The sequence below is a fragment of the Tenrec ecaudatus genome, chromosome 14, assembly GCF_050624435.1.
Source record: "Tenrec ecaudatus isolate mTenEca1 chromosome 14, mTenEca1.hap1, whole genome shotgun sequence".
In the NCBI taxonomy this organism is placed as follows: domain Eukaryota; kingdom Metazoa; phylum Chordata; class Mammalia; order Afrosoricida; family Tenrecidae; genus Tenrec; species Tenrec ecaudatus.
Genome location: NC_134543.1, coordinates 81,825,083 through 81,839,750, shown reverse-complemented (window position 1 = coordinate 81,839,750; position 14,668 = coordinate 81,825,083). Strand labels below are relative to the sequence as shown.

At 47.8% G+C, this 14,668-nt stretch overlaps 1 protein-coding gene across 2 annotated transcripts in view; it reads right to left on the bottom strand.

Annotated features, from left to right (window-relative positions):
• Nucleotides 1-342: 342 nt before the first annotated feature.
• Nucleotides 343-14,668, bottom strand: part of STXBP6 (syntaxin binding protein 6) — a 290,271-nt gene continuing 275,945 nt past the window's right edge. For both annotated transcript variants that reach the window (XM_075530994.1, XM_075530993.1), the window contains exons 5-6: nt 8,220-8,377; nt 343-1,253 (exon numbers count right to left, since the gene is read on the bottom strand). In XM_075530994.1, the coding sequence (XP_075387109.1) occupies nt 1,230-1,253; nt 8,220-8,377 (182 nt within the window). In that variant the 3' untranslated portion in view covers nt 343-1,229. The remainder of the gene's footprint in view (nt 1,254-8,219; nt 8,378-14,668) is intronic.

Genomic DNA, 14,668 nt, shown 5'->3' with positions numbered 1-14,668 from the left:
GGGTGAAGGCTTCGTGGCTGTGCGGCCTTCTGCCACAGCAAGGGAGCTGCTGCCATCACCAGGAAACGCAGTTTGTCAAGAAGACCATCATTTCAATTACATTAAATCAATAGGCAACGATGACCATATCAACACCCCCACCCCCACCAAGGAACGAAAGGCCGTTTACCCAAGGACAGTGTGAAAGAGATTCTAGGAAAAAAATGCATGGCTTTGTTTCAAAAAAAAAAAAAAAGAAAAAAGATTTTCAATGTAGTATCTTTTCACATTATCATGCATCCAGAGCTTTATCTGGACAAATCAATTTCCCCCCAAATCAATTCTTGATAAAATTCCAAGCGCTTTTCTTTTCTTTCTTTTTCTTTTCCCAAGCACCTTTCAATGCCAGCTCCTGCCCTTGGGAGCAATGACCAAAGAGAAAAGCCAAAAAAATACAGCGGCTTTACAACAGGCTTTCCCTCGGGTCTCTCAGCTCAAATTTTTATTCTCCATTTATTTCCAAATAATCCGCCTGGGAACAACTCCGGAAGTGTTGGCCTTTCACACGTTCACAGTTGACTTTGAAACGACTGAAGTTGGAGAGTGGTGGCTCAGAAGGAAGATTTCTAGCTCTGGTTCTGATGTGCGTTTGGCAGGCTGGGGATGGCTCGGGCAGAAGATGACCGTGCCAAGAAGCAAATCCACGACTGCGGTCTCCCTTGCCACGTCTGTCTGACGCCTCCCCTGGCACAGGCGGAGGTCTCGGGACACGGGAGCGGAGCCTTCTGAGTGAGCGTAGCCACGAGACCGAGAGGAACCAATCACTGCTTGACTTTCCTTCCCATCCGCCCGTTGGAATGTTGTCCTGCTTCATACCAGGAAAAAACCCAACACAAAAACCCAAACCAAACGATGCCAGCTTCGACTCAGCTCATTTGACTCAAAATTTATATTCAAACTAAAAAAAAAAAAAAAAACCAACCAAAACCGTTTTTAAGGAAAACACACAAACACGCATACCCAAATGAGGAAAAAAAGTAAAAGCGAACTGAGAATTCTGTGGCAGCCTTTCTGTGTAGGGTCAGGAGGGACATGTATCAATGCGCCAGCTTCTCTTTCCTCTAACGTCTGAAAAGGGCAGCCGAGAAAAACCTGACGTCCATCTAGGGGAACTGTGGAGGTCCAGGAATCTTGTAAAACCGCCGAGCCAACTCTTCCATTCCCTGCAGGGTCCCGGGACGGGCAGGGGTTCAACATTTGTGCTTCATGGCGAGCTGAGGAGAGAACCATGACACAGTCAGGCCTGAGCGCCCTGGGTTTGCTCCTGTCAAGGAGGTTTAGTTTAACTTTTTAGTGTGAATCACGTGGAGGGATGACTGAAACAATGTATCAAACTTCCCAATGGCTTGTCCTGGCTCCTCTCTCCACCCCCCCCCCCTTCCTGGCTTTCTGGTAAATTATTGTCCCTTCACTCTTAGTCAACACTTTCAGAAGCAGCATTTGTTTTATTCCGGGAAGGTGAAGAAGCAGGTTTGTTTTTTTTAAACCAGGTGAAGTGAAGAAGCAAGAATGTAAATCTTGGAAACCAGAAAGATTGCCCCGTTCACTGAGCTCTGCATTTGTTAATTCCGTCTGTCTGTCTGTCTGTCTGCGCAGAGAAGAGTACTGGGTGGTGGTATTCCCGCCTGTGGTAATTACAAAATCTGGTGTCAATTTGAGGATTACGAGTGTAGGGGTGGAGTCTAGCCTGTCGATCCGGAGATAGCCAATGAGACATGGGCATGACCTTCTCCTGAGAATTCTGGGAGATCTGATATTCCTTCTTGGAGGCGGGAGACTATCTCTCTCTGCTGACTCCCTGTGAGACATCTCTGAGGAGAAGCCTCATGGACCTACCCTGATGCAGCCCTGGGAGCTGGAGGAGCCACATGGAGACCCCTGTCAGCACTGAGATGCTTACCATGCTACTGGATCCACAAGACTTCCTACCCATTGGCCTGTGATCTTCCTGCATTCTGTGTCATTGCATGTGTTTTGTGAGTCTGAAGAGGACTTTATAGATTGGTATCAGACATATGGGCAAATTTCGGGCTTATGGACTTGATCTGGACTGGGCTGGGATGTTTTCTCAACATTTACTTGCTCTTGTATATAAACCTCTCCCTTATACGCATATACAGCCTGGACATTCAACCAAGTCCAAAGCCCTTGGCAACTCCATGATGTTCCTGGACAACAGACCAAATCTAGACCTTGGTGTACCACTCCTCCCACTGGAAGGACAAGTGCAGCCCACTGAAAGGCTAAACCCCAAACCCACTGCCATCCAGTTCAACTCAGAGCGGCCCTGCTGCATGGAATTCTGCCCTCGAGGCAACACTGACTCCTCCCAACCCTGTAGGACAGGGCAGAGCTGGCCCTGTGAGTTTCTGAGACTGTGACGCTTTGCAGGAGTAGAAAGTTCCATCTTTCTCCCTTGGAGCGGCTGGTGGTTTCGAGCTGCAGATCTTGCGGCTAGCAGCCCAATGCACAACCACTAGGCCACCAGGGTTCCTTACTCCCCTTATTGGCCCCTTTAATTGTGACTTTTGTCAACGAGTTCTGCGTGACCATGACAACGAATTGCTGAACCTGGCCTAGAAGTAGAGCGCCGTGGGAGGGCAGATGGTGTCAGAATAGGGTAAAGAACCACGAAGGGTAGAGACATGCCCGGACTCTGCTTTGGGGGCACCAGGAAAGCCTGAGGAGGTCAGTTACAGCCCCTCCCTGCTGTCAGCTCCGTGGTCTTCTTCCGCTGGCCTCAACCACATCTAGGGTACTTTCCCCCAACCTAACCCAGAGCACCTTCTCCCTTCCCCCTCGTGAAGGCTTGGCCAGAGGAGGTAGAATTCTGGGGCTGCCAGCTGTTAGGCGACCAGCATCCCGCTGCTCTCACAGGTTGTGCACCTGGGCCAGGCAACACATGGGCCCTCATGCTGCTGAGTTAATTCCTCCCCGAGAGGAAGTGAGTCCTACAGTGGTTAGCATATTTGGCTAACATAACCAAAAGGTGGGCAGTTCGGGTCCACCCACAGGCACCACAGAGGAAACAGCTGGTGATTGACTGCTGAAAACCCAGCCTTTGAAAACCCTCCTTTGACACACACGTGCGCCCGTGGGGTCACCTTGAATTGGAGCAACTCAGTGGTTACTGGCAATGAGAAGCCTCAGGTGAAGGAGCTCATGGTGACTCTGCCCAGGAGAGCCAGTCCAAGTGGAAGACCCCCGCCAGACTTCATGGAGCAGTGATGCCAATGTTTGTGAGTCCCCGGTGTGTCTAGGCTGAGGCATGTTGTGTTGTCAGCTTATGCCAAGAATGGAGGAAGTGGTAATCCCTGACCTCAGAGTTGACAGTCCAGGGCCCAGGGTAGGTGACAGCACAAGCAGAACCTGGTCTCACCCCAGATCTATCCCCTCTGCCCAGCCTCAGTCTCCGTCTCGCTGCTGTGTAGCCTCCACGTCTTGCCTTGCCTCTCGTCTTTATGCATTCTCCAGGAGCACGGAGTATGCAGATGTAGCCCGGCAGTGAAGGGCTGTGCGGAATGAAGACCAACCACACATATTTGATCTGTGCCGCTGTCCTGGAAGACACGAGCTGTTAACCTTGAACAAACGGGCGCCTGCCAATTCCCCACAGTCATTCATCTTCAGCAGCAGCTGTGTTGCTGTTCAAACCAGGGCCCGGTCACCTCAAGGGTGCGTCTGGAAGGGAGCTTGCCCCACGAAATGGGCAGCTCAGCCAGGAAGGGTGGGGGCCAACTCAGCCTCATGGAAATATCCCCACACATTGGATGGGCATTATTAGGAGTTGCTTGGCGTCTCCTGAAAAGACAGGTTGGAGTCCCCTAACCCTAGTCCTACCTGTGAATGGAACCTTATTTTGAAATAGTTTCTGTGAAGATGGAATTCGTTAACATGAAGGAGAAGGGTGAACTCTAATTCAGGGACTAGTCTTTGTTCAAAGAGGAACAGAGACACAAACACACAGAGAGAAATCGGTCTTGGGAAGATGATGGTAGACATTGGATAGATGCTGCCACAAGTCCAGGGATTCCTGCAGTTACTGAAAAAGCAAAGACAGTGCCTTGGGTGCCTTCAGACAGCATGGCCTTCCCAACACCCTAGCTTCCAGACGTGGGAGAAAGTGATTTTTTTATTGTTTTAAGCACCCCATCCACCCCTGATTTTGGTATTTAGTTTCGGTAGCCATCAGGAATCAAATACAGCTGTTTTTCTCTGAGGTGTTTTTGCAGAGAACAGCATCCTATCCTGTCACCTAGTTCTTTTCTTTTTAATAATCCCCCGTGAATGAGGGGGCTTAGGATACAGAAGGCAGAGCGTGGTCGAGTAGGAAGTGTGTGGGATGAAGCAAGGTCCTGCTGCTCGGTGCAGCTGCGCTCCTGCTAGAAATGAGCTGTGTGCCCATGGGCTTTGACGTCACCACTGCTCCATTGCTCACTTTCCTCACATGCCAGCTGTTGGCAGGTCCTGGCCCATAGCAACCTTGTGGCAATAGAGCCCAACACTGCCCCATCCTGGCGCCTGGTCCTGCCCCATCCTCATAGCTGTGCCTTGCTCATAGCCCACCGTTGCCCCATGGAGTCGATCCACCTGTGTGAGGGTCTCCCTCTTTTTCATATCCAGTTAGCACTCTTATTGCACAATAATCATAATCAGTCGCTATCATTACCGCAGGAGGTCTCCGTGCATGTGTGTGGGGGAGGGACTGGTATTTGAAGTGGCCTGGGCTCTTCTGGCTCAGAGACCCGTCCTTGTGACAAGTGGGGACAGACACAGTCACTCTCCTCTAGAGTCAAAAAATGTCCCTCTCCCTTCCTTCCCACACAAATGTAGGCGTCTGCAGAACCTGGCAGATGAATGCTCCCTTCTGGGAGACATGCCCTCGGAGGATGATGTGCTGTGGAGGATGTGCTGCCGGCTGACTCATGGCCTGTGGCAGGGCCGCCAGGGTGCGGCACTCTGCAAGGCTGTGAGCAGACCTGTTTCCATGGCTCAGCTGCATTTGCCTAAGGCCTGGGACTGTGCCCAGACCACAGCTCAGGAAGGAGCCCTGCTTCGTTGCCCAGGGCTAGATAGGGAGCAGGGGGTGTTTGGAGAATGTGTGCACATGTGTGTGCTCATGTGTGTGGGTGTTGAGGGGAGGATCGTTTTCCATTGTCTCTATGAGATAAAGCACCCAAGCGTCTGGATGTCAGTGTCATGTAAAGTGGTCCATTGGTTAATATACCTGGGGCCTCTGGGAGTCCTGAGAAAAGCTAGAGGGCCAAAGGTCCTTGTCTGGTGCCATCTGAAAAAGTGTGCCCTGCTCTCTCTCTCTCTCTACTTGAGTTTGGATGCCCTGCCCTAATTCCACCAGGGAGTGCCAAAAGCCTGTCACCTGGAAGTGCCCCCTTCAGCTTGGAACATGACCACATGTACTGCAGGGTCCCTTTTTTTGCAAACACAGCCCACTTGTATGAGTCTGCAAAACCCTGGGGTTCCACTGGGAGCCTCCCTGTGCCAGCAGGCCTCTAGGCCAGTGAAATGACAGCTTCATGGTCCTCCCCCCCCCCATGGCACCAATCAGGAGTCCCAGTCCCCTGGAAAGTCTCCACATCTTATTTATAGAGCCCAATCTGCTCGTGAGGAAGGCTGCCAGAGCGGAGCTGATTCATAAGTGCACATCCTACTTTTAGAAAACAGCAAATATGGCGATAGCATGGTCTCGGTCTCTCACATGTACAGATGCTCTCAACCTCTACTCTTCACCCAGGAACATCTACAGGACGGGGAACCAAAGCAGCGTGACTCTCCCACTCCACTGAAAGCAGGCAACTGGTCGTGTGGTTCTCCCAGGGGCCAAGTCCACAGGCCCTGGGCCTTTTGTGGCCCTGCCTCACAGGCCTTTCCCTGGGGTTCAGAGCCAGAGGCCCTTCCACCCCACCTGCCCTTTGAGTTTCAAAGACTCAAACCTCTTACCTCCCATCCTTCTTTCTCCGGGTGCTGGGCAACCCTCATTTACCGGCAAGACTTCCAAACGGCAGTGCTCAGACGGTGACTGAATAGGGGAGGCTCAGCACCAACCATCTTCATGGGAAGAGTAATTATGAACCAGTCACCACTAAGCCCATCCCCACCTGTGGCGAGCCCATGCCTGTCAGAGTAGAACTCTGATCTTAGCAGTGGAACTGTGATGTTAGCAGACTTTTCTGAAGTGGACCACTGGGTCACCTTGGGCTGGCTTAGAAATTCCAACCTTCCATTTTGGTAGCCCAACACAGTTTGTTCGCTCAGGGAAGGGCTTTGTCACACTAATGTTAATTTAGATGTACAGGTGCCCGGTGCTGTTCCTATAGATTGCCAGGACTGAACTCATTCAGTTCTTTGAGCACGCTGGGAGGCAGGTACTGTAGTGAATCACCCCTACTGTACTGATGAGGAAACTGGGGCTTAGAGGAATTAAGCACCTGTCCAAAGGCCCTGAGCTAGTAAAGCACAGAGCTGGATTCAAACATAAGAAGCTTATTACCATAACTGTATCATATTGCCTATCTAACTTCCTAGTAAACCTGGTCACGATATCAGGGAAACAGGATGCTGGGGCCAAAGACTCCGGCCATCTGGTTTGGTTATTCGACCCAGGGTTTGCACAATGCAGTCCCCTTGGAGGGGGAGATCTACGTGGTGGATGACCTCCCAGTATTGTTTGCTCCACCTGTCGGAAGAGTCATTTTGTAACTTTCCTCGTTAGCCTGGCTCATGGTTTACTCATTATCCTTGACTCTTGCTTTAGCAGACTTTTATCAGTGTACTATTTATGGTTCAAGTCTGGGGGATAAGACAGGAGAGACGATTGCTTGGACCATCACCCTTCCCAGACTTGGAGCCAGGACTCAAGTTATTCCCTTTAACCTTCTCTTCCCCAACCCTGCCAGTTAAACATTCCCCCAGATTGCTTTGCCTATTCTATTTAAATCGCAAGGGGCTGCTGTTTCCAGAGCACTAGCACCTCCTTCTCCCTGCAACACAAAAGCTGAAGCACAGAGGGAGGGGCATGGGGACCTTACATCTGAGCTTCACGCTCTCTGTTCTAGCTCCCTAATGGGAGGCTCTGGTGTCCAGCAAGGTGGCCTTGTGTCCTCAGAAGACATGGGATCTTCTGTTGAAGCAAGTGAATTGCGCACACCCCCCACCCCAACCCCCGCCCACCTCCCAAAGCGAACTGAACAGCGCATCTGAAGATGAAGCTTATGACCAGGAGAGGCCAGCCCCAGTCACCAGGAACCCTTGTTTCTGGAAACCGAAATTGGAGTCTCTAGCCAGAAAAGAACTGCCCTTTGATCTGAAGCACGGGAAGAGTAACAGACCCTCCTTATCTCGGGCCTCTCTTCCCTTTGGGTTTCGAGGCCCATAGAGAGTTGGCTGCCAATAAAAACTGCCCTTTCCCACCCTGAAAGGTGCTGCTTTAGATAACTGCAAATGCCTGTGTGTGTGCCCAGAGCCACCGGGGACATGGCAGCTACCGAATTCTGAGGCAGGAGGGCATCTTGCAGCTCCAGTCCTATCAGCTTTGGTGTTCCAAAATCAAGGTCCTGAAACAATAACTCCTCAGCGGAAGGGTGCTCTTTGCCCTGGGATGACATCTTGCTTTGCTTTGTGTGCACCCACGAGACAGAAACACAGGATGCTGGCTCGGGGAGGGCGTGGGGCAACAGTGAAAGCAAGCGTGTCCTCAAGTCCTCTCTGGGTTCTTTTCAGCACTGGCCAAGGGAAACCCCTCTCTTCCTCTTTTATTTGCTTTCAATTTTATCATCTCTATATATGTTTATTTATAAATATTTATTTATATTTATATATAAATACATTTATCTTTATTTCTATCTATCTATCTATCTATCTATCTATCTATCTATCTATCTATCTATCTATCTATCTATCTATCTACCTAATCTCACTTGATTTGTTTCTCTAACCAACCTGGCCTAACACAAAACCCTTTTTCTCTTTCGACTGTCCCTATACTTTATCAAGCATGATGTCTTTCTCTAGGGAATGGTCTCTCCCGAAGACATGTCCGAGGTACATGAGATGAAGTCCACGCCCTTCTTGCCTCTAAGGAGCATTCTGGTTGCACTTCTTGGCACCGGTGTCCCGCCACAGTCCAGAGCTGGGAACTCAGCCCGGCCCTCTGCTGTGCCTACCTTGTGTGCAGTTTCCGCAAACTGCTGGGCGCTATTCTTCATGTCTTCTGTCTTCTCTTCTGCTCGGCCTAACCGCTCCCCACGCTCGTTCAAGGCCTGGCTCGCCTTCTGTACTGCGCTGGTCACACTGTCAGCAGCCGAATGGAGGATGCTGTTTCCTGAGAAGAAGAAAGAAAAGGAAATGAAGCATATCCAGCGTAGGTTCTGCTGACCGACAGTGACCAGACCCTTTCAAGTCCCCTTGGACAACAACCCCAAGGTGGCCTGACTCACTTTGACTTCAGGGTCTGGGCAAATGGTGAACACGGCCTTCATGGTCTCATCAGGGAAACCTTGGTTGTTCCCATTCTGCCGCTGTCCATTCCAGCGAGGGTTAAGATAAAGCAGTCCACCCAGGCTTAGGACTTGGCACACAAAGGCAACTGGGAACCCTGACAGAGCCTTGAATCAGTCAGCTTCAAGGAGACATTGATGGATCTTGGATACATTTCCATCTGCTCTGGGATTTAGGTCAACAACAATGGAAAAACTGGGAACACAGGACTTTTCCAGATATAATGTTCTGGATACTTTCCAACTCTTCCCTGCCATGTTACCCTTTCTCCTAGCGATAAACAACACCTCAAACAGATGACATCATGCAAGAAGCGGTGAACTAGTCTCAAAGGTCAGCGTGAACGCATCAGCTACCAGCCGTAACCCCGGTGCATGGCTCAGTGGGCTGCGTCTCCATGCCGCTGATTTCAAGCAGATGAAGCATGGGGCTTCAGAGAAAATGCATTTCTTCATTCTGTACTTAAGAAGGTTGAAGAAGAAGAAGACAAGGAAAAGGAGGAGGAGAAGTAGAAGAGGAGGAGGAGGAGGAAGAAATAACTCAGGAGTGATGAATAGTGAGTAGGTTGAAGAAGTCCTACATCTCAAAGAATCCTGAAACCCTGACACCATATCTGTCCTGACTGGGAAACAGAATTGACCAGTGATGATCTGGTAGATGCATTCCAAAAAAACCAAACTACCATCAAGGCAATTCTGCCTCCTGGGGCCCTATGGGTCAGGGTAGAACTGCCCCTGTGAGTTTCCAAGACCCTGCTGAGAATTTTCAACTTCTTAAAGGATAACCAAGGGAAATTTATAGCGGCATTTGGCTAACATGGAGTGGAAGGCATTTCATGGCATTTTATATAATAGCCCTTTGTCTTTGGATACGTTTATTACATCATTTAACTTTGTACTTGGGATGGATACATCTAGCCACAGACGACAGCTTTTAATAAAAATGCAATTTCCATTGGTCTTGGCTTTAAAGCTTCCTGATTTCTCCTTTCTGGGAACCCTCGGTGGCTTGTGGAAAGGGATCTCGGGGAAAGAAAATGCCCGGCTAAGAGGAAGCACTTAGTACATTTTCCACTTTTCTTTTTTCGGCATGGCTTTCAAAGGGCTGAACAACAAATGGGATTAAATTAGCGTTACTCAGATACTTCAAGCACTGCCCGAGAAAAGGATAAATCCACACAGATTAATAGAGACAGAGAAGATGAGGCGCTGGAGAAATATGGCTGAATATCAGGGTTGGCTTGGAAGGCTTAGATCATCAAGACAGGCTCCCTCCCTTTCCTTTCACAGACATACTCGTGACCAACGATAACATATCACCATTGCCTAACATTGGAGTAGCATCTCACACTCACAAGGTGTCTTCACAGCTATTTCTTTGGTACACACACACACACACACACACACACACCCCTGGGAAAAGTAGATGGTAAGTGGCCAGCACAAGATCAAAACACAAGGGATGTGACACAACTAGTTCCTCAACCCGGTATGGATCTTCTTTTTGTCCCAGAGACTACTGATCACAGAAAGCAATCACTACACTGGAGCCATGGCAGACTAGTTCACAGACAGGTTTTGACTGGCTATTTCCCAGTTTTGATGGACCGATTCTATATCCAAGGTGTCCCACTTGGTAGATAAAGAGTTTATTACCCAAGCTGTATTGCATGTCAAATGTTCTCAAGAGAGAGGTGGATGGGATGGGATGGGAAGGAAAATAAAAGCCTGATTGGACCAAAGATGTACAAAGAGTGGGAGGCGCTGAGATCGACGCCATGTGAAGTTGGCGGCAGCCTGCAGACCAGGATCTAGGTAGCGGCACTAAGAAGAATAAAACAACAGTTTGAAAAAAGCCCCTATCAGAACAACATAAATTCTAATAAAATTGAAGCAGGAACAAACATCAAATTTATGGTGAAGCTTGGGTGGAAGAATGGTGAAATCATCGAAGCTCTGTGTAAAGTTTATGGGGACACTGCCCCAAAGAAATCAGCAGTTTACAAATGGATAACTCATTTTAAGAAGAGATGAGATGATGTTGAAGATGAAGCCCACAGCAGCAGACCACCCACTTCAATCTGTGCGGAAAAAATTAACCTTATCCGTGCCCTCATTGAAGTGGACCAAAGGTTAACAGCCCAAACAATAGCCAACACCATAGGCATCTCCGTTGGTTCGGCTTACACAATTCTAACTGAAAAATTAAGGTTGTGCAAGCTTTCCATTGAATGGGTACCAAAACTGTTGCACCCAGATCAGCTGCAGTCAAAAGCAGGGATTTCCGTGGAAATTTTAAACAAGTGGGATCAAGATCCTGAAGCAGTTCTCTGAAGAACGGGAGACCAAAGATGACTTTACCAGTAAAATCCAAAGACAAAGCACAAAGGAATGGCTACCACAAGGTGGTAGTAGTCTAATCAAAGCAAAAATGGACCAGCCCTGAATAAAGCTCATGGTCATTGTTTTTAGGGTGCTCTGGGTATTTTTGCTTGTTGACTTTCTGGAGAGCCAGAGAACAACAACATCAGTTTATTTGGAAAGTCTGCCAAAGCTTTACCAGAACAACAGCCAGGAAAACTTCACCAGAGAGTCCTTCTACATGGCAATGCTGCTCCTGCTGAGTCCTCTCATCACACAAGGGCAATTTGATGAGCGTTCCAATGGGAAATCACCAGGCAACCCCCCACCCCTACCACCCCCCCCGCCCCGTACAGTCATCAGGACTCCTCTGAATGCTTTTTGTTTCCTAATCTTAAAAAATGCTTAAAAAGCAACCCTCCTTCTTTAGGTAATGTAAAAAGACTGCCCTGACATGGTTAAGTTCTCAGGACACTTAGTTCTTTAGACTACATAGTTGGTGTCAAGTTTATAAAAGTATCTTGAACTTGATGGAACATCTGTTAATAAAATTTACAATTTTTTTGTTCTAAAAAAAAGATGTACAAAGAGCATCAGGGGTGAGCACAAGGAAATCTTTTTTTAAAAAAATCATTTCCTTGGAGGCCTGTACAACTCTTATCACAATCCATACATCCATCCATCCATCGTGTCAAGCACATTTGTACATTTGTTGCCATCATTTTCAAAACATTTTCATTCTACTTGAGCCCCTGGTATCAGCTCCTCATTTTTCCCCTACCTCCCTACCCCGCCTCCCTCCCTCATGAATTCTTGATAAGTTATAAATTATTATTATTTTGTCATGTCTTACACTATCCGATGTCTCCCCTCGCCCACTTTTCTGTTGTCCACCCCCCAGGGAGGGGGTTATATGGAGATCCTTGTGATCAGTTTCCCCTTTCTACCCTTTCTTGCTTCCTTTCACAGACTCACGGGTTAGCCAGCAGAGAACTGGGGAAAGATGGGGCAGCAAATCTAATGCCACAACTAGGAGTAGCTGTACTGAACCAAAGGGCTTTTAGAAACTGCTACCTTAAAATGAAGAGGGTAAGTAAAGTAAACATGGCGCTGTCAGAGAATATATTGGATATCGTGTAGATTGGAGAACAAACGAATCTGCCCCAAAAGAAGTACCGCCTTCTAGAATGTTCCTTGGAAGTGCGGATGGTCAGATTTGCCTCAGACTCTTTGGACATGTTAGTAGGGGGGACTAGTCCCTGGAGAAGAACATCATGCTTGGTGAAGGGGACGGTCAGCAAAGAAGTGGAAGACTCTTAAAGAGTGGCTGTGCAATGGCTCCCGCATAGCAGGGAGTATGCAGACGGTGCAGGGCTACCTTCTGCTATGTTCTGTTGCACACGGGAGGGCTATGAGATGGTGGAAGCAACAACCTCAACACCAAATGGACTAGAATCTGTCTTTATCCACCGAAACGGATCCTCATGGCCTCCTAAAACATAGAGAGCTTTTACTTTATTTAATGACTTCCTTAACAGAATCCTACATTCAATGTTGTTGGGTAACTGCAACAGTTATAATGGTTATTGTAATGAAGAGAAATCAAATCTGATGTTTTCTATTCAGAGGTGATGCTGTTGACTACCATCAATAGGAAATTCACCTGCAATCATTTTCTGCCATGAGGATCGATTAAACAGACTTCATTGGCTCAATTGATATGATCTCGCCCAACTTAAATTCTACTCATACTTCATGGCCCAGTGAAGTTCTACCACCTTTACCAGGCTTCTAGGTCAATTCCAGGGGAGACCTTGTGGTTGTTCTAACTGCAAGGTCAGAGATTCAAACCCACCAGCTGCTTCATGAGAGAAAGAGGAGACTCCCTGCTCCCGTAAAGATGTACATCCTCAGATAAGGTCACTATGAATCCGATATGCTCAATGGTAGTATGTTTGGTAGGTTTTACAATTCTATTTTCTCTTTCCTTAAGTACTATCTTGATCATTTTTGGGTGTTTAATCACGTGTAACTAACACAGAAAAAAAAAAAACCCAAACCAAACTGTGTTGGTTACATAATTTAGTGTCAACTTGAGGGTATTAAGAGTGAAGGAGTGGCATCTAGCCTGTTAATTAGGTCACAGCCTGATGATGCCTTCTGGTGGGGGTGACCTTCCCGTGAGGATTCTGGGAAGTTCCTCACCCTTTCTGCCTTTGTCTTCCTGCAAGAGCCCCTCTCTCTCTCTCTCACTGTCTCTGATTCACTTTCCTGTTGAAGAACCACACTCAGCTGGAGGAGCCATGTGGAGACCCACGCCAATACTGAGATGCTTCCACCACCACTGGGTCCACAAGACTTTTCACCCACCGACTTGTGACCTTCCTGCACGTGACATCATTGCATGTGTTGTGTGAGTCTGTAGAGAAGTTTATGGACTAGTATTGGCTAATATCATACTTATGGACTTGATCTGGACTGGACTGAGATGTTTTCTTAAGGTACAATTACTCTTCCATATAAAGCTCTTTCCTATACATGTTTGAATGTCCCTGGACTTGTTTCTCTAGTCAACCCAGTCTAACACACAAATTCACTGCCATTACATCAATTCTGACTCATAATGACCTCATAGGAAAGGGCAGAACTGTACCTGTGGTTTTCCAAGAGTGTCTGGTGGTTTTGAACTGGTGACCTTGTGGTTAGCAACCCAATGCATAAGCCACAACATCATACTCATGGACAACTCTGCTTCTCTTCTCTACCTGTAGATGCAATGACTTTCCAGCCAGAAGAGAGAGCTTTGAATCTAAGAAATCCAGCTTCAGAGCCAGTTCTCTTTGTCCCTGTGCTCTATTGGGTTCTCCTAGAGAATGCTCTCCTTTTGAGATGGATGGCAGTGCATGGAATAAAGACTTCAGCGTAATTCTTAATGTATTCCTTAAAATCATAGCACAAAACAAAAATCTTCCAGGCCATTATAAGTAGAGAGAAAAATCCCTGAATGCAACACATATAGCTATAAAAAGCAAATGAGCTGTAGTAGCGCAATGGTCAAGTGCTCAGCTGTTAATCGAAAAGTTGGCAGTTTAGCCCACCCAGTCTTTCTGTGGGAGAGACGACCTGCCCATCTGCTCCTGCCAAGATTTGGTTCTACCCAATGAGTTGGTTCTACCTGTCACATTGGATTGAAACGAGTCCAATATCAACCCAAGGGCACTTAACAGCAGCAATATCAAGAAGGCAAGAGAAACATCTAATCATTCTCTTGCTCCGAGCTAACTGTAACTTACTTATGTGGCGCATTGTACTCTCATAGCTTTCCTGCATGTGCTTTCAGAAAACAGGGCTGAGACCACAATGCCAAGGTTTACGTCTATATTCTACTATAGACTCTTTCCTGTGTCATGAGAATTCTTTGAAAATGCTGTGGATACCGACTGTAGCACACTAACACGGGTTTTCAATTATTTCCTATTTAGGTAGCGGGTGTCTTCCCATAAGGTCTTAGCTTGGTTGCTATACTGAAAATCGCTTCCCTGAAATATTCAAAACTATTCACAGCATTCAGAACTATTCACTGAGGGCATGCTGCGTGACAGGCATGGTTGGGCTGCTATGATTGGCTGCATGGCCTCAGGGGAGTGCCTGAGCAGCCTTTGTCTCCCATTTCCTAGCCACAATATGCTCGGTGGAGTCAGGCCCGCCACCTCACCTGGCTGCTGTGGAAATGAAGATGGACCCATGGAGAGCGT